This window comes from Dromiciops gliroides, chromosome 6 (assembly GCF_019393635.1).
Source record: "Dromiciops gliroides isolate mDroGli1 chromosome 6, mDroGli1.pri, whole genome shotgun sequence".
NCBI classification, from domain to species: Eukaryota; Metazoa; Chordata; class Mammalia; order Microbiotheria; family Microbiotheriidae; genus Dromiciops; species Dromiciops gliroides.
In genome coordinates, this window is record NC_057866.1 from 8,472,059 (window position 1) to 8,496,766 (window position 24,708).

At 50.4% G+C, this 24,708-nt stretch overlaps 2 protein-coding genes across 4 annotated transcripts in view; one reads left to right on the plus strand and one right to left on the minus strand.

Annotated features, from left to right (window-relative positions):
• C6H11orf80 (chromosome 6 C11orf80 homolog) overlaps positions 1–12,065 on the minus strand; it is an 89,388-nt gene extending 77,323 nt beyond the window's left edge. Inside the window, exons 1-2 of the mRNA XM_043970571.1 lie at positions 12,021–12,065; positions 9,175–9,316 (exon numbers count right to left, since the gene is read on the minus strand). Coding sequence (XP_043826506.1) covers positions 9,175–9,316; positions 12,021–12,044 — 166 coding nt within the window. The 5' untranslated portion in view covers positions 12,045–12,065. The remainder of the gene's footprint in view (positions 1–9,174; positions 9,317–12,020) is intronic.
• Positions 12,066–12,225: 160 nt separating this feature from the next.
• SPTBN2 (spectrin beta, non-erythrocytic 2) overlaps positions 12,226–24,708 on the plus strand; it is a 41,577-nt gene continuing 29,094 nt past the window's right edge. The window contains exon 1 of one of the 3 annotated variants that reach the window (XM_043971985.1): positions 12,226–12,553. The gene's annotated coding sequence lies outside the window, so the exon portion shown is untranslated. Of the gene's footprint in view, positions 12,554–19,887; positions 20,031–20,399; positions 20,532–24,708 lie in introns of those variants that run through there. The other 2 variants (XM_043971986.1, XM_043971987.1) reach the window with 2 other exon arrangements.

Sequence of the window (24,708 nt, forward strand, 5' to 3'; positions counted from 1 at the left end):
AGGTAATAATGGGCAATGTAAACCCAAAGGAGGTAAGAAATGCCTTGTGAAGTGGCAGGAGAACTAGTGCACATGGCTTTACGACTTTCCCTAGCTAACAGGGGGGCTTATACAAGGTTCCTGACTGGCAGGGCGGGAAGAACAAGATTGGGAGCAATGAATTAGAGGGGGCTAAAAGTCTGATGACAGGGGCCCAGGTTTGGTAAGAAAAGTGGTGACGGCTAAAAAGCTGGTGCTCACAAAAAGGACAAAGAGTGAGGGGTCAAGCGGAGCTAATTAGAGGATCAATAAAGAGGTTTGCACAGTTAGATGTCAGCTAGAAGGTGCCTTACAGGTCATTTAGTGCCCTGTGCTGGGATAGATACAAAAATTAAATGAGGCAAGACCCCAGTCTTCGTGGAGCTTACAATCCAGATTCAAGGGACAGAAAAAAGTCACTGCAAAGGAAGAAAGTGCGAAACAGGATTCGAAAGGGGCATAAACATTCACTTCAATTCAACAGACGCTGATTAGATTCCTACTAAGTGTGTGACTGCAATTGGTACTAGATACAAAGATGGTCCCAGAACATGCCTGAACAGACAAATCTCTAAGACTGGCAGGAGAGAGCCAAGATAACTGTGAATCAAGTGTTAAACAAAGCCAATGAGGAAAATGAGAGTGTCTTAGATGTCCCTCTGATGCTGCCACAAAACTCAGTTATGCCAGAGAGGATGAGGGACCACAGGCGGAATAGTCAAGCTTTAGGACTGGCTGGACCATGTTAGGCAGGTCATCACCAAGCTGGGCCCCAGTTTCCTTAATTGAAAATCAAACTCACAGAGTTGTTATGAGATTCAAATGAAACAAAGAACATACAGTGCCTTCTAAACCACTGAGCATTACGTGGCTGTGTCAGTTCTAACTGTTCAGGCTAATTCCACTCTTCCACTTAGAAATGTATCAATGATTTGAGAGCTTTCTATGATCCTGTCCCTTTCAATACCAACAGACCTCCCAAGAAACATGACATCCTAACAAGGGAAATGAAACTGGTAGGTGGTAAATGCAGAAGAGAGGCAGAGTTGAGAGCCCAGAATTGCATCAGGTGGCCATAGGTGGGTTGGTGACCTGGCTTCCTGCCAACTGGGCAATGGCTACAGTGCCAAGACATTGTGCCAAAGCAAGCGAGAGGCAGGCAGGTGCCCATCAACTGACTGCTTAGTAGGAACAATAGCATATCACTCACTTCCAGCTGGGCCATTGACCCTGACCACCCCTTTTTCCTCAAAGATGAGAGGAGGGAGGGAATGTGGTTAAAGTTGGACAAAACCCCTTCTGGTCATCTTTTCTCCTTACCTCAAATCTTTAACATACCTCCAGCAGCAGTTAATTAAATGAACATGACTGGAGTGAATGCGTAGAGCATCAAGGGGAAAAGAAGAAGCAAGAAAGCCTTTCATTTTTTGCTCCATCTTCTCGGACAGGATTTTCTTTTGAAATCCCCAACATTCTGGCAAATATAACAGCAAGAGAACTCTTTATAAAGCCTCAGAAGAGCTGAGAGCTGAATGTGATCAAACAGGATTTAATGGCTAACCGTGTTCTAGGAGTCTAAAGACCTGGATTCAATTCCTCATTACACCAATGACTCGATTATGAAATTAAATTACAAGAATGGTGATGACACTTGTTTCTGATCTACCTCACAAGAGCAAGATAATGTTTACAAAAACGAGCTTATTGAGGAAAAGGAAGTTAATAGATACTCCCTCTGTAAGGGCAGCAACAGCTCAAGCAAAGAACAAGCTCCCTCAGATTCCAGAGTTCAACACGGGGAGCTTCTCATTCTCGGAGAGCAGGCCTGAGCCTGTCTAACCTCTAACTACCCAAACACCACTCCTAGCTTCCTTGGCCAACAACAAAAAGGGCTCTTCCCCAGGGCCAAAGGGTGGGGTGCAGGGAAAAGAAGGCAAGCAAAGAATTATTCAAACCAGAAACATTCAGCAAATCAGAATTCACTACTACCAGAAGGGCTAATAGGCTAATCCAGCCTTGTACACAAAAAAGGAAGGCACACTTCTCAGATCTTGGACAAACACTCTTCAGAGTGGCTGAGCAGGGATTAGCAGATAAAAACCCTACAATAACTAGATTACATCAATAACAATTAATAGTGAAACGGGATAAAATACAAAGGTAGAGATGGGGGGGGGGAACAGGGCAATAAAACAGTAAGAAAAACAAGTTTAAATATCTAGTCTTACCAAGCAGATATTTGCTATGAAGGGCCCATTAATGTGGATGGCACAGAACAGTGGGTAACACATACACAAAACGGTACTATAAGGGTAAAAAAGATAGGACTAAAAAATTAAGCTGCATTTTTGATAAACATAAAAAACATAGGGGGCAGCTAGGTGGTGCAGTGGATAGAGCACCAGCCCTGGAGTCAGGAGTACCTGAGTTCAAATCTGGCCTCAGACACTTAACACTTACTAGCTGTGTGACCCTGGGCAAGTCACTTAACCCCAATTGCCTCACTAAAAAAAAAAAAAAACCATAAAAAACATATATATTCATTCTTCAAAATAGCCATTTCAGTGATGGTCTCCTTAACCTCAACACTTTGAAATTGCCTTCCAGACCAGTGTGAGACACTAGAGAAAATCAGTCACATTCTTTTACAGCTACGCCTTGTACATACACTGTCAGTTGCTGGTAATCGCTCATACAAATACACAATCAAACAAAGATGATTAATAAATCAATGCGACCAATCTTTGAAGTACTATGTCTTTCTGGCCACTTATCTCTTATTTTCTTTACTTTCATGGCTAGGGCAAATTCCTTACCCACTTAAGCGTTCTGCCAGGCCTCCACTCTACTTGAGTTTAATGAAATGAATAGAAAATGACTTTGCTACTGTGGGTAGTTTGCATCTAACAATCTGCTCCCTTCTCTCAGGACCATTTTTCTGGATTTATGGGTTGTCAGAAAATATTGCAAGTCTACAAATATTTAATAAACATGCCCTGTGTGTGATGGTGTGATGGAGGACTACAAAGGAAAGAGAGATGGTGCCTGGCTTCAAGACACTTACACCTTAGTGGAGTACATTCACTTTATTATTCCCAGACTCTGGGAGCTTATGAGAGGGAGAGCTCCCAACCCTAGGCCACAATCCAACTACTCCATGCCTTGGCCTTAATAGAGGCTTCCAGGCTTGCTGTGGCCAGCCTTGTGGGAATGCACCTTTTTGAACTTAGCAAGGTTCATTCCTGAATGCCAAGAACCATGTCATTCATTGCAGGGGCGGGGGTGGGGCCTAGTTAAGATCTTTCAAGGTCAGTAGCATCTGCCAGAGCCTACAAACCAATGAGGCCCATGGTCGACACTGGACCACAGGGAGTCATTGGAGAATGACCTTGGCAGAGGAGTGAATGACGTAACATAAACATATATTAAATCACCAGAAAACAATATAAGCTAGTCAATCAATCAGCATCCATTCATTTTCTAAGTATGTGTACAGTACACAGACAAAAATGAAAAATCCATATATATATACCTGTAGGGGCCAAATTTAATATGGGGGGAGTTAATTGGGTGGCTCGCTGTAATATTGGGGTCCCGAAAATAATGAGGGACCTCTAGGCCCAAAGCTCCCTCCCCTCCGAACTGCCTTTTTAGCTATTTCACCCAGGCCAATAAGAAAGGAGCCTCACAGCCTCTTTTCCACAAACGAATCAGATTTTATTTATGGGAATAAAATACACAGCAAAGGTGAAATTAATAAAGACAAGGGAATCAGGAAAAAGAAAAATGGATAATCCCCCTAAATCTAACCTAAGTCTATACAATCCCCAAACCCGCTTCCAGTTCAGCTCATTCAAAAGAGCAGGGCTGTATGCTAACTCACCCCCTGGGGTCCACAGCTTCAATGGGAAACAGCCATGCAGCCAGGGCCCACAGGACAAACTATTAAAAAAAAATCTCTCTCCCATCTGCTCCCAAAGCTCTAACCACCAGAAAAGAAAGTGCGCTCCCCTCAGCAAGTGTTTACTCTCCCTCCCCCAAAAGGGGAGGTCCTTCAAACTCCATTGGAAAGTGGTTTCTCCTGCTGACATCAGCAGCATACATCACTCAGGACAGGACAGGTGTGGCCCATCCGAATCAGTATGCCAAATTCCATTATTTTACCACACACCCATATATGATCATGCAAAGTATGTAATAAAAAGACTCTGAGCCTTCTAGCCTGGGTAACTGGAAGAACAGTGGTATCTTCAGGAGAAAGAACAAAAGCAAGGGGGCAACTAGGTGGTGTAGTGGATAGAGCACTGGCCCTGAATTCAGGAGGTCCTGAGTTCAAATCTGATATCAGACACTTGACACTTAATAGCTGTGTGACCCTGGGCAAGTCACTTAACCCTCATTGCTCCACCAAAAAAAGAAAGAAAGAAAAGGAAAAAGCAGGTAGAAAGGCAAGTTGAAGGGAAGATTTAGACAGGTTAAGTTTGAGATGAAAGTGAACTTCAAAGGAAACTATTCCAGCATACAGAGACATATGACTGAAATTTGGGCAAGAGGGTAGGGCTAGGTACAGAGATTTGTGAGTCAGGACCAAAGAGCCCAGGGTTGAAGCCCTCAAAGTGGACAATCTCTCTAAGGGAGAGACAAAGCTGCCAACTAGGCCATGAGAAGTATGAGGTCAAATAACAATCATGGAAGCTAGGGAGTTAGAGGAACAGGGAAAAAAGGAAAATACCATTTCAATGAAATTCAACCTTAAATCAGCAAAATCCCCAGATTCGACCCTGTGTTCTGTACCTGAGGCTTTTTAAGCAAGAAAAAAAAAATGTAGCTCGACATAACTTTGAGTGAAAGCTGAAGCATAAGGACGACTGGATGGCTGTAGCAGCCGGACCTGAGAGCAAAACCCTGGCTTTCTTACTCCAGGAATGGCCACGATAAAGCGAAGCTCAGAGACTCATGGTGAGCTGTAGGGAAGACTAGAAACTTGCTGCTTAATGAATCAGTCATCAGTTTCCTGATGAAGCTAATTAAACTGGGAAGGACCGATGGCTGAACTATTTGAAAGTACTTTCACATTAAATGTCACAGACACGCTAAATAACAGGGCTGTGTATGCAAAGAGGAACACTGGCCAGTCTCAAGGAGGTGGGAGCTTGAGGTTCAATATGTGGCATCGTCACAAACCCCCTTCCCAAGGAGCAGGGTTCAGGCCCAAATGAACGTGAGCAGAAAACGGGCACAGAGTGGGATCAAGGAGTGAGCAAACTTGGGGGCAGGCAAAGGGCTAGCAGTGGGACCCCCAGGACATCAGCTAATGCTGGCCAAACTTTTAGGCCACCATGTCCTTGGTAGAGGAGTACATGCTATAATATAAAAACCATTATACCACCCATTCTCATCCATACTGTGGCAACAAAAAAATATTATGTATAAAATTGCTTTGAGCTCATTTCTTCAGATACTAATTATGTGAAATTCCATATATTTAGGAAGATATTAAATGTGGCAAAAGAGAGAAGCAATCATAAACTCGTGCTGGTGTAATGAATGAAGGTTTACCCCGAAGCAATTTGCTGCCTCCTTCCTAACAGCCTAAGGACAAGAACGATGATGATGGTGCTGGTGGTGGTGGTAGAGTCACACAGCTTCAGTCTTGCAAGCCCCTCCACAAATATGCATGAACTGGAATGGTGCCACTGGACATGATCAGAGATCTAGGACTGGAAGGGACCCCAAAGGTCATCCAGGCCAACCCCCTCTTCTTCCAGGTAAGAAACACAAACTCAGCATGACTCGTCCATTTTCACGTGGCCAATAAGGGAGAAAAGCAGGAGCTAAGTAGAGGGCTCCTGGCCGAAGTCAACACTCTCTCTGTCATACAACAATGTCACCTGATCTGGTATTTGACCATCACACTCCAATATTATTTTATTTGAGCTGAAAGTACCTTTCAAATATCACCGTAACAGGTCTTGTTTGGGAGAGGTTCATGTTTTCACATCTCTCAGGCTTTTTAAAAACAGGGCACATTTGTGATGAACAATGAAAGGCCTTAATGATGAGGCCTACTTTAGACTAAGCGGGAGTTAAATAGAAACTTAAATTTTGTTTAATCTCATAAAATTAGTAGAGCAAGCCCATTTAGTGAAAAGGTTGATTTTAGTAAACTGTATTCCTTTCCAAGACCCAAACTTAAGTCTCAGGTAATATATTTAGTTCTTTCTCCACTCTCTGTCTCTACAGAGCTGGGGGCTGTGGCTATGGAACATCACACATGCTTTCCAATTTGGCTGATGGTCAGTTTTGCTCAGTTTTTAAATTTTTTTTTTGGGGGGGTCTCTTACTTGAGAGGCAGCTCATTATAGAGGACAGAGGACTGGTCTTGAATTCTTCTATCTGTGCTTTTCTATAATGTATTTACTCAATACTCAAGAGCCCTTCTTCCAGTTCCTTAATATCTTGTGACTCTCTCATTGCTCTTCCTCCAACTCATACACTGCATGGTCTGAAACAAGATCCTAAGCCTAATTCTCTGGGCCTCAGTTTTCTCATCTGTAAAATCAGGAAAGAATCTCTGAGGTTCCTTTTGTCTCCAAACTCAGGATCCTATGATCCAGTGATTCTTTTTTATTCTTAGTTGTAAAGGATGGGGGTCTGAAGAGAGACAGGGAAAAGGTGCATTTGAAAATGCAAATGAGTCCATACAAAAGATATCAATAAAAATGTTTGAGAAAAATCCTTCAGTTTCATCGGCCGCAGTTTGTTTTCAAAGCAGAACCCAGTGAAATATCAAGATGAAGAAAGCCATTCTTAAGGCTACAGGTCATCACTCCTTTGGAATGCAGTAAATAAACAAAATGCTGCTGCTTTTATTGTAGGTAATGTCACCAACAGACATGATTTCACCCTCAAACACTCTGGTAAGGAGATAGGAAGAAGTCAGTTAACTCTATTAGCTGTGTGCCACATCTGGCAAAAACCTGACTTCAGTCCCTCCTGGAGGCAATTCTCTGTGGGGCTCAGACTTGCATCTCACTATTCTAATCAGTAACACAGCCCAGGTTGCCATTTCAGACAATCCTCATCCCATAAAAATACAGACAAAATCAGAAGGACCGGACCCAGAGCCCACCATTAGGGAGAGGTTCATTTGGAGTCTGTTCTTTACCTTTTAGGAACTGCTTGGGCACTAAGTCACCATGTGTGCTTCCTGCAAAGGCAACTGGAAGAAATATACAAAATGCACAGAGCACAATCAAAAATGGAACTCTGAAACTGGTTCTATTTAAAGCATCAAACTGAAAGGACACAGATGAATTATAAATACAGGAGCCACATCATAGCTAGCATTCATATAGCACTTTAAAGGGCTCACATAAACCGATAAACTGTTAAGTAAAATCCAAATACTGTCCCTGTGTTATGCTCTGAGGTATGGATCTCCTATGGAATGAGCACACTTGTAGGGAGGATGCCTGATAGCTAACTGTTGGTCTCAAGGTCAATGCCTTGCTTCTTTCAGACACAGAACTGAATGCAGAAGGGTTACAGGAAAACAGCAGCACAAAGAGTCACCAGAGCATTTCCCTCCCACTCCACCACTCCAAAATTATAGCCAATCCAAGGGTCTGGCCCTTGTTTTCAAGTTATATAAGTGGAAAGGAAACAAATTCACAACATACATCTCTCTACCAGCTTTACTCTTTCAGAACTGAAAGATGCAAACTATTTGATGAGATTATTGGGGGGGGGGGAGTCTCTGCCATATACTCAAACTTAGGCTAAGGCCTAGACATTTAAGGGGGGAAAGTTAGCCAGCTTCTAGGCCCTTAAAATAATATTAATAGCTGACATATATAGCACTCTAGCCTTACTCCCATGATCTCATCTGATTCTCATAACCACCCACAACAAGAGTAATGAAGATGTGATCATCCCCATTTTATAAAATCATAGAGCTACTAAATAGCAGAACCAGAATTCAATCCCAGTTCTGACTCTAAATGCACTGACTTCACAGGTGTCCTATGGTGAAAAATCCCCCCAAAATTCTCCAAACCCCAAAAGCTAGGTGGCACAGTGGATAGGGTACCAGCCCTGGAGTCAGGAGGACCTGACTTCAAATCCGGCCTCAGACACTTGACACTTACTAGCTGTATGACCCTGGGCAAGTCACTTAACCCCCAATTGCCTCACCAAAAAAAAAAAAATACATTTGTCAAAATATCCTGCTATTACTAAGAAAGAAAAGAAAATCCACTCAATTCCCAGTTCTTTGTGGCTAGATCATCCCATTGAGGAAATGTTCTGGCTGCTCCTTATCCTGGGCTTTCAGACCAGATCACACAGGCTTTTCAGCCACTGTTCCATGGTTACACCATTCCTCACCTCTTCCTCCTCCCTAAGAGAGGTGACTCAGTACTGATGAAGCATGGACTTTGTGCCAGGCACTGTGTAATGGCTGGAGATACAAACAAAGGAAAAAATGTCCCTGAAACCCATTCTCCAGTCTAATATTCTGGCCCTACTACATGACTATTGTCCCCACCTTATATATAAGCATTCCTTCCTCAAACACAACATGGCAGACTTTCACATCACTCCTACTGGCTACCTAAGGAGTGAGCCTAAAAAAGAGTAAGAATGAAATGGTTGGTCTCTTGAGGGCCAAAGAAGCTCATGAGTGTTTGTCACCTAATGGTCTGTGGAAAGCACAGCAATACAGAGAGACAGGAGCCAACGACTTAGCAAGAGGGCTGGGCACACTGCAAGCCTCTGACAAATTTCATGAGCTTAGAGATATTCTCAAACTAGCTGAAAGTCAAGATGATCAGCGTGTGAGGTCTTCATCTCTCAACTCTTCCTTCTTCCTAAAGCTTGCCCTTTTCCTAAAGGGGCCCCTCCAAGCTAAACGACCGAGGCAAGCAGTCCTACTCTATATAATGCATCTGAATCTCCCATGACCCAATATCTGCTGAGTAACCGGTCCAGCAGGGCGGTGGTCCCATGCCAGGTTTGAATCATGAAGCAGTCTAAAATAAAGAGATGCAACTGGAGGCCACCTTAAGCTAAAAATCTCAGAATAAACTTTTAAAATTATTTTAACAAAATAAGATGTATGAAACACAAAAACTCAGCTCCTTTTGCTCAACTTACTGGTTGTCACATAATGAAAAGGGTCTGCTCGATGTTTTGAACTTGATTCTTCAATGGAAATAAGCAGCTCCCCTTCCAACAGTGCTTCTTGGCTGACTTCTGCTGCTTCCCGTTTCCAGTGAATAATTATGTACTTCAAAATCTGAAATGGTCACAACTCAGAGGAAGGCCTTCACTTGGATTAGACATCATGGTAACAATAAATGGCACATTATAACATTTCTAATGATCAAATTAAACTAATAACACTTGAAGTTTTGATACTATACTGCCTGTTTGTACAAACTCCAACATCTGTTCTGAGCAGAGATGGTGTGTCTGAGCAAATGAACCACCAAAGGAATTGCATAAAAGACTGTTTATCACAGTCCCAAAGTATAGGAAATTAATTTGTATTAAAAGTTTATATGGGGGCAGCTAGGTGGCGCAGTGGATAGAGCACTGGCCCTGGAGTCAGGAGTACCTGAGTTCAAATCTGGCCTCAGACACTTAACACTTACTAGCTGTGTGGCCCTGGGCAAGTCACTTAACCCCAACTGCCTCACTAAAAAAAAAAAAAAAGTTTATCTGGTCATAACAATTATGGCATGTCATGGGCAGGAAGAAAGGAAGTGAGAAATTCTCATTGTTAATTAAGGGCAATACAGGTAATAGAATAAGGCTGTGATTATCAATATTGTTTCTCTGACACCTAACCATCTCTAACGAGTGTATTAGTCACTTATCTTTCCCATAGCATTAGTTCATTTGCACTGAACATGAGTTGACTCCATTTTTAAAGAAAGGCCATAGCTATAATTTCCAGATCTTTCTTGATTTTTCTGATAAAACACTGAATCTTTTAAAAATTAATTTAAAACAGGAACAGAATTTCTCGGTACTATTACCTTTGCGAAATATGCTACATTTTATACCACAATGCTAATGCAATAAAAGAGAGATAATTATTATCCTGTTTTAATTTTTGCTTTCAATAGTACACTCAAAAGAGGATGCTCCAACACAGCAAAGAGGCAAAAACTAGTGGATAAGAAAAGCACATTGCCCAGATGTGTCTCGCTAGCATATGTGCAGCCCATTGAGTTAATCCATCAGCATATAACTCTTGGACAGGGAACTGAAGTCAGACAATGTAAGGAAATGACTCCCAAAATGAACAAGGAAGAGGCTAGCCTGCCTGTATTGTATATATGACTATCAATGATCTCACAAGCCATTTTTAAAAATATCTGTATTTGGGGGGCAGCTAGATGGCACAGTGGATAGAGCACCGGCCCTGGAGTCAGGAGTACCTGAGTTCAAATCCGACCTCAGACACTTAACACTTAACACTTACTAGCTGTGTGACCCTGGGCAAGTCACTTAACCCCAATTGCCTTACTAAAAAAAAAAAAATCTGTATTCTTGATTGTCCTGATTGCAAAATATGGGTTCACTGTGATCTTCTGGAAAGATGCACAGTAATTAGTAATCATGTTTTATATTAAGAAAGCAGCATTAAAGAAATTGGCAAGGAAATGGATGACCCCAAAAGGAGATTAGCCATTCATGTAGGAAGAGCGATGAGAGAGTCACAAGATATTAAGGAACTGGAAGGGCTCTTGAGTATTGAGTAAATACATTACAGAAAAGCACAGATAGAAGAATTTCTTATCAACGTATTGAGTCCTCTACCAAAGCGTTGGGCTTCTGGCTTCTATGAGACAAGACTGTGAAAGCAAGACCTTTCTGGGTCTCAGTCCTCTCAATTATAAAACAGAGGAATTGGGGGCAGCTAGGTGGCACAGTGGATAAAGCACCGGCCCTGGATTCAGGAGGACCTGAGTTCAAATCTGGCCTCAGACACTTGACACTTACTAGCTGTGTGACCCTGGGCAAGTCACTTAACCCCACTGCCTCACCCCCCCCCAAAAAAAAACCCCAAACAAACAAAGAATCAAGGGCAACTGAGGAAGATATAAAAAGTTTAAGGAAGATCAGGGAGCAGAGAGCCCTGAAGTGGGAAGGAGAATCTCAGGAAGGAAGAGTCAAAGGTTAGCAAGGCAAGGGAAGTAAGAAAAGTAGAGCAAGGCAAGGATAAAGCAAGCTGAGTGATCCACGACTGGGGAAAAGTGGTGATGTTGGCCTAGGACTGAAGAAGGGCAGGAGAACGGGCTTGCGGTGTGATTTTTTAAAAAAAGGAAGCTGAATGCTATTGTCAATGTATTAAAAGAGATAACTGGATGCAAAAGTTCTAACCCAGAGTTTAGGCGTACACGAGTGGGTTTTGTTTTTTTTTAAACAAAGCTAGAAAAAGTGGAAAGATAGGTACACTGGTGCATTGTGGGGGAGCTGTGAAGGCACCCGACTCTTCTGAAAGGTCACTTGGAATTACGCAAACAAAACGGCCAAACCGTCCACACCCTTGGCCCAGAGATTCCGCCGCGAGGTCGAGGCCTCGAAGGCGTCCCCCTTTTTTCTTTAAAATATGAACAGCAGCCCTTTGCGCGGGAGCACTGGGTAGATGGATGCCCATCGGCAGGGGGGGCAGGACCACAAATGGAAGCCAGGCTTGGGGACGCTGGGAGAAGCGTTGACGTCAGCAGACGCGCGTTGACGTCAGCAGACGCGCGCTGACGTCAGCGCCGGCCAGGGCCCCGAGGCGCGCGCCAGCTCGGGGGCTTCCCAGGCCCGATCCTCTCCCACAGACTTTCGGTTCCTGGGCCCGCGGGGGAGGGGGTGGGAGATCTAGGTGACATAAGAACAAAAGAAGCTAACAAAAATGGACGTTTGCAAAAAGAAGGCCGTGAGGCTCCCGCCCCCCATTCTCCTCACGCCGCCGCCCCACCCCGCCGAGCCTCCATCACCTCACACACTGCCCTCGCCTCCATCGCCCACGGCGCGGCCGACGCCTCCTCACGCGGGCGTCTCTCCCGCCGCGCGCCCGCGCCTGCGCACGAGTAGCCGACTTCGGCGTCCCGCCCCCGCGGCCGGGGCTTTGCGCGCTTGCGCACTCGGCTCTTTCTCTCGTGAGCGCCGCCCTGCCCCCTCCCCTCCGCCCGCCCGAGCTCCTGACGGAGGCCGAGGCCGAGGCGGAGGCGGAGGCGGAGGCGGGGGCCGGAGGGAGGTGGAGGAGGCGGGGCCGGAGGGAGGCGGGCCGCCCCGCAGCTCCGCCCACCAGCCCGCCTCCGCGGGCGCCCGCTGACGAACCCGGCCGGGCCAGCCCCGGCGCCTAGGGGGCCCCGCGGGCCGGGGCAAGGATGGCCGGGCGCCGGCCGGGACTGGCTCTGGGGCTGCCCGCGGGCGGCGGCGGGGGACGAGCGGCCCCGGTGGACCAGCGCAGCCCGTGACCCTGTGACCTGTGTGACCTGTGACCCGTGACGCCTCCGGCAGGTGCCAGGTGAGCGAGGCCGCGCCCCTGGAGGAGGGAGGGGTCCGGCAGTGTCCGTGTCTGTGCCTGAGCAGAAGTCGCACTCAGGCCCTCCCCCACGTGGTCTTGCGCGCCCCAACTCTGGACACTCGTTCCAGGTCTCTCCGTCAGGAAGAGGAAGGAAGGACTTGAGCCCGTGTCCCATAGGGGATATTGGCTCTGCGAGACCCTCTCCTCTTGGAGGATGAGCTAGGCTGGGGGGACGGAAAGATGGAGGGATGGGAGGAAGGAAGAGTGGAGAGGGGGTGGGGGAGAAGATGGAGGGAAGAGGGATGGAGGGGGAAGGGAAGGGAGGATGGAGGAAAAGATGGGGGAGAGGATGGAGGAGGGGGAGGAAGGGAGGATGGAGGGGGAATGGAGGAGAGGATGGAGGAGGGGGAGGAAGGGAGGATGGAGGGGGGATGGGGGAGAGGATGGAGGAGGGGGAGGAGGGGGAGGAAGGGAGGATGGAGGGGGGATGGGGGAGAGGATGGAGGAGGGGGAGGAAGGGAGGATGGAGGGGGGAGGAGAATGGAGGAGGGGGAGGGAAGGGAGGATGGAGGGGGGATGGAGGAAGGGAGGAAGGAAGGATGGAGGGGGGATGGAGGGGGAAGGAAAATGGAGGAGAGGATGGAGGAGGGGGAGGGAAGGGAGGATGGAGGAAAAGATGAAGGGAAGATGGGGGAGAGGATGGAGGAGAGGGAGGAAGGGAAGATGGAGGGGGGATAGGGGAGAGGATGGAGGAGGGGGAGGAAGGGAGGATGGAGGGGGGATAGGGGAGAGGATGGAGGAGGGGGAGGAAGGGAGGATGGAGGGGGGATGGGGGAGAGGATGGAGGAGGGGGAGGGAAGGGAGGATGGAGGGGGGATGGAGGAGGGGGAGGAAGGGAGGAAGGAAGGATGGAGGGGGAAGGAAAATGGAGGAGAGGATGGAGGAGGGGGAGGGAAGGGAGGATGGAGGAAAAGATGGAGGGGGGATGGGGAAGAGGATGGAGGAGGAGGAGGGAAGGCAGGATGGAGGGAGAGGGATGGAAGGATGGAGAGGGGATGGGGACTGAAGATAGAAGGATGAGAGGGAAGGGAGATGGAGGAGAGGATGGAGGGATGGGAGGAGAGAAAAATGGAGGAGAGATGGAGAGAGGGAGGGAAGGGAAAATGGAGGAAGGGAAAGAAGTATAGATGGAGGAAGAGGATGAAAGGATGGGAGGAGGGGGAAGGAAGTGTAGATGAGGAGGGGAATGGAGGGGGAGGGAAGGGAAGATAGAGGAGAGGATGAAGGGATAAGGAGAGGTGGAATGGTAAGAGGGAAGAATGAAGGAAGAATGGAGGAGAGGACAAAGGGGAATGGAGGGAGGGGAGTGGGAAAGGAAGATAATGGAGAGAATGGAGGGATGGGAAGAGGGGAAGGTGGGATAGAGGGCGGGGAGGATGGAGAATTAAGAGAAGGATGAGGGAGTGAGGGAGAAGAAATGGGGGAGGGGCAGGATGGAGGCATGGGGGAGGGTGGGATGGAAGAGAGGATGGAGAGATGGAAGGAAGGGGGAGGGATGAGAGGAGGGGGTCTGATGGGAGAAAGGAGGGAAGGATGAAGATGGGGGGGAGGGATGGAGGAAGGGGGAAGAGCAGCTTCTGGAGTCAGTCATCAGCCCTGATTTCTACATTTTCCTTGTATGTGACCCTTGACACTCCCCCTGCTGAGGTCTCACTGAGGTATCCAGAGGTATGGTGAGAAGGAATCTGTGCTGATCCAGCTTGGTTTCAAGGTTGTTGATCTTGGTCCTAGTCCTTGCCTGCCCCAGGGGCTGGTGGTCCAGTGAGGGGTTCTTGGTCCTCGTGGTGTGACCAGCTCGGGGCACTGTGACCGCCTTCCACAGCGAGGTCATGAGCGATGGCCCCGATTTCTTCCTGGGTCCCAGCTCTGTGCTTCTCGATCTCGGGGCCCATGGCCAACAGACCACTGGACTCTGTGCTCTTACCAAGGCTTCCTGATTTGGGCCTGACCCATCCGAGCTCCTCCCCCCACCCTCTGCCTCTTTGTTGGACTGTTTATGATGATGACAAGGTAGATAGAGAGAGGGAAGTTCCTCCTAGGTGTCAGGCACTGTGCTGCAGGCTTTGATCCTGCAGTCATGGCAGGCAGGTGCTACTATGACCCCCATTTTACAGATGAGCAATTGAGGGCAGACAGGTTATGTGACTTGCATGGGGTCACACAGCTAGTAAGTGTCTGAGGCTGGATTGGAACTCAGGTCTTCCTCTATCCAGGCCCAGACTGTCCGCTGCAGTGTCCTCTGGCTCCTCCAAGAGAGGTGGGGACTTTCCCAGCTAGGTGGGTAGGATGGCTGGGGCTAGAACCCAGGCACTTAGGGCTTGGGTCTCCATCTCCCTGGCTGCTCTGGCCCGAGGGGGGTGGGGTCCAGTCCCGAGTCAAGCACAGATGGGAAGGACCTCGATCTGTGCCCCTCGTCTAAGGATTCGGGGGTTCTGTCTTGGTGCTAAGTCTGCGGGTCCAGTTTGTCATGGAAACAATCTGCCCACACATACCAGCGACAGGCGCAGCCCCAGGGAGGCTTGAAGATTCGGGAAGCCAGGGGGACCCGGAGAGCTAACACAGCTGGAGGAGGGGGTCATGACTGTAGCCATACTCAGTCATCTCATTTGACCCGCACAAGAGCGGTCAGTAGTTCATATGAAGCATCAGTGGCATGGCTGGTGCCTGACTTCCCCTGTCCCTTTTCTGTTAGAACTTTCCCTTTTTAATCCTTGGTCCCCCCTCATACACTCCCCTTTTGTCTCGTGCCCCCCCCCCCCCGCATTGTTCTCATGCTCTGCTGCAGGATCCCTAGAGAAGAGGCTGAGGCAGGGAGGGGGAAACACCCCTGAGGACACTGGCCAGGAGTTAGGAGTCAGGAAGAGGAGGTCCTCCCAGGGACAGCCTCATCTCCCCACCAGGAGTTGGAAGGGGTTAACAGAATCAAGGCCTGAGCAAAGCCTGCCCCCCCCCACTTCACATAACCGGGTTTCCTGAAATGGAGCAAGTCCCAGATGCCGCTCTGCTAATCACATCCTTGGAAATGGGGCCACGGTGCTCAGATTAGCTCAGCCCCTCACCTTCCTGAGGCCCTCTCCACCTGGAGCCCAGGATCTAGGACAGCCAAAGCCCTCAGCCACCCCTGCTTTGCTGTGGGGGTCAGAGGGCACCATTTCCTTGGGATGCCAGGGAGGATTGTGGGGGAGCAGTGCAGGGCTAGGGCGGTCCCTGACATTTGTGCTACTATGTGGGGAACAGGCCAGAGGCCGCTTCTTTCTTCCTCCTGTCATTGAAATGACAGCACACCACAGGTGGCTAGCTTGGTGGTTCAGCTCTGAGTTCTCAGCGGCAGCCCAGGAGACTCTCGCTCCTTTCTGTCTCCATCTTCATCTCCCATCTGACTTAGAAGCCATAAGAAATGTCACCCAGTAGCTCTGCTCTCTCTGCCTTGGGCCTTTTATATTGTCCCTAGGCAGGCTTGGGTCTATCTTACCCTCAGGCTATCTGCTAGCAGGGAAGAAAGTATTCTTTGTTGGTTGTGGACCCCGAAAATGTACAGGCAGGCACTTCTGGTTGTGTGCTACCCAGGAGACCTGGTAACCCAGACATCAAAAGAGGAGCAAGTCCATTAACTGGACCAGGGAGCCCTCTTCCAGCGGTCTTGTATCTGCTTCTCTGGAGCCAACTCCAGAAGCCAGAGATGGAAAGGTTAGGAAACAGACCTTTATTCTAGACACAATCTTTATTCCTTCTGCCTTCTCTGAACTGGAGTTGTTTATTATTGCTTTTGTTCAGTCCTGTTCAACTCTCTGTGACCCCTTTTGATGGGGTGTGATTTGCCATTTCCTTCTCCAGCTTCTTTGACAGATGAGGAAACTGAGGCAGACAGGGCTAAGTGACTTGCCCAGGGTCACACAGCTAGGAAACTCAGGAAGAAAAAGTCCTCCTGACTGCAGGTCCAGTGTGCTATCCATTGCACCGCCCAGCTGCCTCAGGAGCAGATCTGCCCTCTGGCTCACCAACCCATAGTCTCTCTCTGCCATTCTAAATAAAAGTATATTTACCAAAACAAATAAGCTGCTATACAGAAAAAACTAGTGGTTTCTTAATGGGTTGGGCCAGTGTCGGCACAGAAGGAGGAAGGCTTGCTCTTGTCTTCATTTTCCTTCTATTTTCTCCTCTGAAGACACTGAGAAGGGCAATGAAAAAGCAGAGGAGCACATGCTGAAAGCCCAGCTAAGAAAGGGGATGGGCAGAGGTCGCTTAGCTGGGCTTCACACACCACATCCCAGCTGCTGGGTGGACTCCTAGTGATAGCCTGTGTGGTGACCCTGGGTAAGTCACAGCTCCTCCTTGGGCCTCACTTTACTGCTCTGTACAATGAGAGGCCTTTCCAGGCAAATCCAACTCTAAATTGATGACTCTGAGCAGGTGACCAGAAGGAAGGGGCTCTGGGGCTAGCATCCTCACCTTCTCCCAGTCACACAACCAGTGTGTGTCTGAAGCAGGATTCAAATCCAGCTCTTTTCTGCCTTTAATTCCAGCACTCGCTCCCTGGAACCACATTTGTCCTTCAACTAGGTACAAAAGCCCGAATGAGCAGATTGAGGTGGGAAAAAAGGGCAGAGAAACCACTTCTGGTCTATCTCTAGCATCAGTGCTCAGTGCCAATGACAACTAGCTGTCAGCTGCAGCCACCCTACCCCTGGTAGTGGCAGCAGAGTCTTGGCCCTGGGGTTTTTCCTTACCCCTCTTTCAGGGGTGATTGAAGGCTTCCCCCACCCCCACCCGGAGCAGTCAGGCTGGAGCTCTTAATGACAAGGGGTTAGCTTGAGGACCGGTCTCATGGACGCAGCCAGGTTGTTGGGGCAGTGTCTTTGTCCAAGGTCTCGTATGTTCCCAAGGACCCATGACTGGAGTTTCTTGAAACTGGTGCCATAGAACACTGTGTGCCTGGTAAAATGCCGGCTGTCTTGGGCTGAAGATTAAGCCCTGGCTGACTCTCTCCTTGCTTTAGAAATCATTAAGTTTTGTCTTTGATCCCAGGTTGCACCAGGTGCAGCCAAGTCTTTCAGCTTGTCATCTTGGTGGGAGGTTTCTAGGCCCAACTTTGGTCAGCATTGTGGGCTTGCAAATGATCATTTGGGAGCAAAGACTGAGCATGTACAGAGAAAGAACGTTGTGAACCAAAACTAGACAAAAATAAACATCTAACAAATGAGCTTCCATTTCTCCAGAGTAATGAATGAACCCGGTACTTTAACTGAACTCCTACTGTGTGCAGGAGCTACAGTGGGTAGCACTCAGCAGCTCAGAAAACCTGTGCTTTATAGAGAAGCTGAGACCACCCCCCCTCCTCAGTGGCTGGCTTTCTCTTATGATGCCCTCTGCCAAGAGCCATTGACATGGCTCCGTTTCTCAGACTTTAGGTCGTTGGGCTGCAGAAACGGGCTTTCAGTTTGCTGGGGGGAGGGGTGGGGAGGGAAGGGTAGTCATCCTTTCCCTGAAAACTTCCCAGACTGCTGTTTTCCCTTCTCTGGGTATGGTGCAAAGGAAAACTGATGTGTGTTATGGAATAGGGTTGAACTTGTTTTGTCTTGGTACCACTAAACAATTATAACTCCCTCAAGGTAAGTGAAATGTACCGTGACACTGAAAATATTTTGTCTCCGGGAAACTGCCTGCCTTCTGACTGTTAAAAGGTTTGAAATGGCTGCAAAGTGTTCTTTCAAGGGTTTATCCAAAGGATCACCCAAGAGGAAGTCACTTAAGCTGTATAATAATGTTTGTGTATCTCTAGGCTGCCTTTGAGATCGTGTGCAGATGGTGGGAAGAACCCCAGTGAGAGCCACGAGTGCAGACTCAAGGCTTGGCCTGGACTCTCAGAGGGATGAGACCTCTCTGTGCCTCAGGCTCCCACCTGGAGAGCCCAGCACCTGTCCCTAGCTGATGGAGACTGCTCTCCAGGCCCTTCTCATCCTATTCGTCCCCTTCCATCACCCAAACCTCCCAGGTGTTCAGCCTGTCGGTGGATGGCTATCCCTGGCAGGTGCACTTGTAGCCCATCTGATGAAGGTCATTAACAGTAGATGAGCACAAGAGCCCATAATCAAGTAGCGTTCTGTGTGCCTAGAACAAGCCAGTTCAAAGCATGTTGACTGTCATATCACCTGACCCAGGCCTTTTTAAAAAAAAATAAATGTATGCTTTTAATGAGCTGCTGTCCCCTAGGTCTTAGCTATCCTGGTTTGGTTGGGTTGGTCTGAAGTTGTTGCCCTTAAAAACAGGTCTGTGAAAAAAAAAAATTTAAACAACAACAACAACAGGTCTGTGGAATGAGGGAACCACCAAGTGCTGCCCATAGGACTAGATGAGGCTGCCCAGATCTGCAGCAGCTTCTTGGAGAGAGGTTTTCTCCTCCTTGCCCAATGTGGACCTAGGAAAGACCCCTGGCTACTATTATATTTGTGGGTTGACAACTTCAGACAGTTTGATCCTAACTTCTGTCAGAGACCCCTGGAAAACATTGGGGTCCCTTAGCTTCCTTCCTAACTGGGACTTGAACAGATGAATAAGTGGAGTGGGGGTGGGTGAAGCGACTGCAGGCTCCTTCTCCAGTAGGATCTCTCCCCTCGCTAAATTCAGGCTGTTGGGAGAGCCAGGTTGAAAGCCAGACTTTGCAGGTGCTTCATCTGAGCCCTCTGTGGCATCGCCCGCCTCTAGTCTTTCATCTTAAAACCAAAAAAGCACAGAAATATTCAAAGTGAGAGATTAAAAGCCACTTTGGCCTCTCCCCATTACAGGGTTTCTTAGCAGCTTCTAAACATGTGAACCATCATAAGGAGAAAAATCTCAGTGGCTTTTTGGTTATAATTCCGTTCTATTAAACAGTCAGCTCAAAGAGCCGGAGACCCCATCTCCGAGGCCGCCTGTCCATCTTTCATTGTGTGGCTTCCAGCACCTCGAGGAAGGTCCCCTCTCTCTTTGCTCCTCTGGGAGGTGGTCCTAGACACATCCCCAGTCGCAGCTGCCTTGGCTGATAGCCTCAAGCCACATAGGAACGAATCCAGTTCTCAGTCAGAGAAGCAGCCTCTTAGCATCAGCCACAGCAGGGTCTGATGTCAGCGTGCTCCTGTCCCAGCCCCAGAAATCTGGGCCGCCTTTGGGCCAGAATTCCCTGAGTTGGTTGATAAGTGGGGCTGGGAAGCTGCAGTGATGAGGACAGGTCAGAGAGACTGCTTGATGAAGGGGGTGAGCTCATGGAAACGCCTCGGATGAGAAGCCAGCGCGCCGGGCCGCCAGCCTGCCTGCGGAGCCTCCTGCAGCCCCCGATGGAGTAAGGCTGGAGAGGGGCAGGACGCGCGCCCGCGGGGACGGAGGCGACTTCGGGAGCGGCCAGTCGAGGCCCCATCCCGGGAGCTCTGGGGGAAGGCTCCGAGTAAGTCCCCCGGGGCCGGCCGAGGAGCCCCCGGGGCTGTCGCGGACGCCTGACCCGGTTGCCATGGCGCCGGGCTGGGGGGCTGGGCTGGGGCGCAGCGCGGGCCGCGGCTCCAGATGGTGCCGAGCGCCCCGCATCCCCAGGGAGCAGGCGGCGGGGGGCGGCTATTGTCCTCCTTTCCCCGCCGCCGTCGCCGCATTCTTGCTGCTCGCGCCCGGCCCGCGCGTCACCGCCGCCACGCGCCCGCACCCGCACCCCGCGCCCGCCGGCGGCTCGCTGCCAGCCCCGCGCTCCGCGCGCCCTCCGCTCCGCTCCAGCCTCGCGCGTGTGCCGGGCCGCTGCCCGGCGCTCCGCTCCCCTCCGCTCCGCCTCCTCCCCCGCCCGCGGCGGCCGCACCGGCGCCGAAGACCGGCCACCATCCCCTGCTCCCCCCAAACCGTCCCGTCCCGGCCGCCGCGTCCCTCCGACTGATTGCGATCGTGGCCTGGCCGGGCCTCCGAGGTAGGGAGGGAGCCGGTGCCGGCCGGGGGGGGGGGGCGCTTTGTCGGGCCGGGGGAGGAGGGGGAGGCGGCCGTCATGGTGCTGGGATGAGCTCAGCTTTGTGCATCCGCCGGCGGCGGGGCGCCGAGCCCCAGCTGGCAGGAGCCGGCCGGTGAGGGAGGAGGCTGGGGGGCGGGGAGGAGGAGGTCTGCGCGGGGCTCCTGCTAGATAAAGGGGGCTTCCCTGCCAGGAAGTGGGGAGCACAACTAGCCACTGCCTGGGGGCGTCCGCAGGGGCAGGGGACCTTGGGGTGGGCTTTGAGGATGTGTGGCTGCCGGGGGGGGGGGGGACCGGGGCTTAGCGGTCTTCACCTCTTCCCGCGGGCCCCCCTGCGAGGGTCACCGAAGTGGTTTTGTAGTCGGGAGGCTGAAGGATGCCGCCGGCGCCGACATGTTCGTCTCTGCTTACTGGAGACATGTGTGAATCTGTGTGACTCCGGGCCTGTGCTCATCCCTCCCACGAAGCTAGTGTCAGGGTGGCTGTGTGGCAGTGACAGGCATTGTCAGCAGTCCAGGGGAACAATCGGAGGCGCAGCCGTCTCCATCAGGGGGAGCAGGACCCGCACGGATCTGCCCTCAGACCCAGCTGGGGAAGGGTAACCACGGCACACAAAGTCAACGCCCCCGACTCCATGGCAAGGAACTGGCCGCCAAAGGGGATCTTTCCGTGTCGCTGGGAAATCTGCTGTGCCCGGGCAAGGGGGTCTCTGGGCACGGCCCCTCCCGGGCGCGCCGCTAACCCACGATCCTTTCTCCACGTTCACTTTTGCTCCAGTTCTGGAAAACCTCCAAAACTGCGCCCCGACGGGCTCTTCCTAGATACAGGTTCGACCCTGCCCTAACCTGCTGCCAGGCCTCCTGGAGGCCGGCTCCACAGCTGCCCGCCTCCACCCCCAAAGCAGCCGGGTCATACAGAAAATGGGCAGCCGCCTTGAATGTGAGGTGGGCAGTGGGTTCTAAATGATCGCTTTGAACTTTGGGAGGATTAAGGATGGGGAGGAAAGGGCAGGGGCAGCAGGCAGAGACCGTGGGCTGCCCTCCCCAGAGGGGGTGATGGCTCAGGAGAGGAGGCTGGCTGGCCACTCCCAGAGCACCTGGGTTCTTTTTTGGTACTTTCCCCAGGAGCACAATCCCAAGGGGACTTGAGGGGCTCCTCCTGGGCGCCCACCCTCTGCTCCCAGGCTTCCTTGCTTTTCTTAGGACGATGGAGCTGTCTGCTCCTTCTCTCTTCTCCCCGGCGTGTATTTCAAGTCCAATAAAGCCTGTCCTTAGCTTCCCATCTTGCTGGCATCCTCAGTTCTCCTGCCTGACCCTCGCCATCTAGTCCTCCCTGATGCTGTTATGCTTCTGTCCCCTGCCCCACCCCACCCCCATCACCAGCTCTCTCTCCTCCCTTCTTGATGTGGATCCCATTTTAGACTTCACAAACTCCATTTCTTTCTCCTTGTCAGATATTCCTGGCACCCAGTGGGCTCAGTATGTCTCTGGCACATTCCATCATCACTCTGAATCCTGAAGTTGCAGATACAGATATTCTGCCCCCATTGATTTAGCCTAGGGGACAGTCTGAACTGGAAAACAAAGAACTGGAAGTACCCCCGGGCGGAGGGCACTCCCACCTCGGGCTGCCCAGGCTCGGCTCAAGCCTCACAGCTCCCCTGAGCCAAATGCAATTGCTTTTCATCTCCCGGGGACTCAGTTCCGAGATTTCTTTTGCATTGCCTCAGTTTCCTTCTCTGTAAAATGAGGCTAACAGTACTTGTACTACTTACCCTAAAGGGTCGCTCTGAATCGTTATCTAAATGCAAGTCGGGGCTATTTCAGGAGGGCCTCTACTCAGAACCAACCTTCACTCCTTCCCATTCATTCATTTATTTATTCATTCATTCATTCATTCAACAAACATTTATCATCCACAGACTCGACCAAGCAACAACAAAACCTAAATCTGCCCTCAAGGAGCACTCAGAAGAGAGTAGAGGTGCCAAGCCAAGTAGACCATAAAGTTATCTACAGGGGGAGTGCTCGGAGGACTGTGGTGACAGAGCGGAGAATTTGTTTAGCGAAAGGGGAATAAGGCTCCTGGCTTTGAAGAAGAGAGCAAAATAGAGGACTGGCCTCGCCAGCACGGGCCAGCCTCTCTTCTAAATCTGGGGGGTAGGGCCTCAGTCAAGGACAGCCGTGAGGAGGGCAGTGGAGGAAAATGGTCTCTGGAAACTGGAGCGCAGGTGGGCAGGGCTAAATCACTGGGGTGTTGATTCAGGAGGAAGTGTTGTGCCTGCAATTGGCCGGAGGTGGAATTAACTCTAGCTGTAAGAGTTTAAGCTACTCAGCTCCAGCCTCGAGGTTGCTGGCTAAGAATGAGGTGCTGGTGATCCTGTAATCTGGATTAGCTGGTGTGCCCTGGCAGGGTCTGCCCAGCAGGCAGTGCCTTGTGAACCACCAGAGTCCAGGAGGACACATAGGGTGAGGGCTCCGAGGGGAGCAGGCATGTGGCTTTGTAAGGGGAGATAGGACACGCTGGCCCAGGGAAATGGGAGGATGGATGCTGAAAAGCAGACAGTGAAAAGAGAAAAACTGGGGAGGGGGGTACAGGTTTCACCCTCCCCTGCCTGCTGCCTGCCATGCCTATGGAGACGTGCAGACACGTAAGAATAAAGGCACAGAAAGAACCTAGGGAACCTGGGACCAAGTAGCAACCTGGAAGCAGAAACTATTGTAAAGAAAAGCAAGTGCTCTCCTTGACAGACACATATGGATTGGCTCTGAAAGCCCCAGGGACACAGGACTGTAACAGGAACATAAGGAGATGGGGAGTGTCCAGTGATAGGGTAAGAACCACAGGCACGCACAGGCCAGATGGTGGAGGGGTACAGACCTCCCCTCCTCAGGCGGCTCTTGGGGGTATGGTAATAGTGAGGACTAGCAGCCCCTATTTCCCTTATTAATTGCCCGCTTGTGCCCGCCCACCCTGCACTGGGCACTGAATAGAGGGTCAGAAAATGAGCCAGCCTCTCGCCATAGGGACACTACACTCTACTGGGACCAAACACCCTGCACACAAATGAGGAAATACAAAACCCACAGATAAGGAAGAGAACGTTATTAGCAGGGAATTTGGGGAGGCAGGGGCTCAGAATTGGAGCGATCAAGAGGTGGGGGTCAGAAGAGGCAGGAGACTGAGCGCAGCCCTTGAGATTAGCGGCCACGAGTGGGGTGCTGCACATCCGTGATCTCATTTGAGCTTCATAGCCACCTTGTAGGGGTGGGTGCTCCCATCATGCCCATCTTACAGAAGCGGAACCTGAGGCCGAGAGTGTTGGGGCAGGATTAAAACTCGGGGCCAAACCCACACTGGGGATCACAGACTCAGAGTTGGAATGGCTCTTAAGGACATTTGAATACGACTCTTTCACTTTACAGATGAGAAAACTGAGGCACAGGCAGGTGTAATGCTGAGTATAGAGATTTGAACTTGGGGTTTCCTGACTCTAAACCCATTTTGTCTGTATGCCCAGTGCTGGGCAGGTGACCCGAGGGTGTACAGGACTTTCAGTGCCCAAGGGGAGAGGCGGGATAGAGCTGACCTGCTCATATCTCCTAGGCCTTGCTGAGAGAATTGTGTGGGCAAAGAAGGAGAGGCCAGCTCACCTGAGAGCGGGGACAGGGGCCTTCCTTCCTTGCCCCATTCCGCTCTATCCTTGGACCCTCCAGGACCTCAAGCAGGCGCCAAGTTGCTGCAGAAGTGACCGACACACATGCTCCCAGAAGCCCCTGCTCCCATGCCCAGGATTCCCCTGGCCTCTGCTTCCTGAGATGGAGGCCTTTGCTCTCTCTCTTTAATGGGTGAGGGGGGTGCCAGCCAGCTCTGGCCCCCTGTGTGGGGGCCCTGGTCACACCTTTAGAGTCAGGGTCAGAAAGCCTCTAGCTTCAGATCTGTCTTCATGTGGGACACTGGGTCCCTATGGCCGATGTTGCCGTCAGTGAGACCAGCCCTGAACTCGGAGTAGTTACTGGACCAGAGTTCAAATCCAGGTTCAGCCTCCTGTGTGATCTTGGGCAAATCACTTCTCCAGTCTGGGCCTCAGTGTTCATCTGTAAAATGGGGAGCTCTCTGAGACCCTTTGGAGCTATGCATC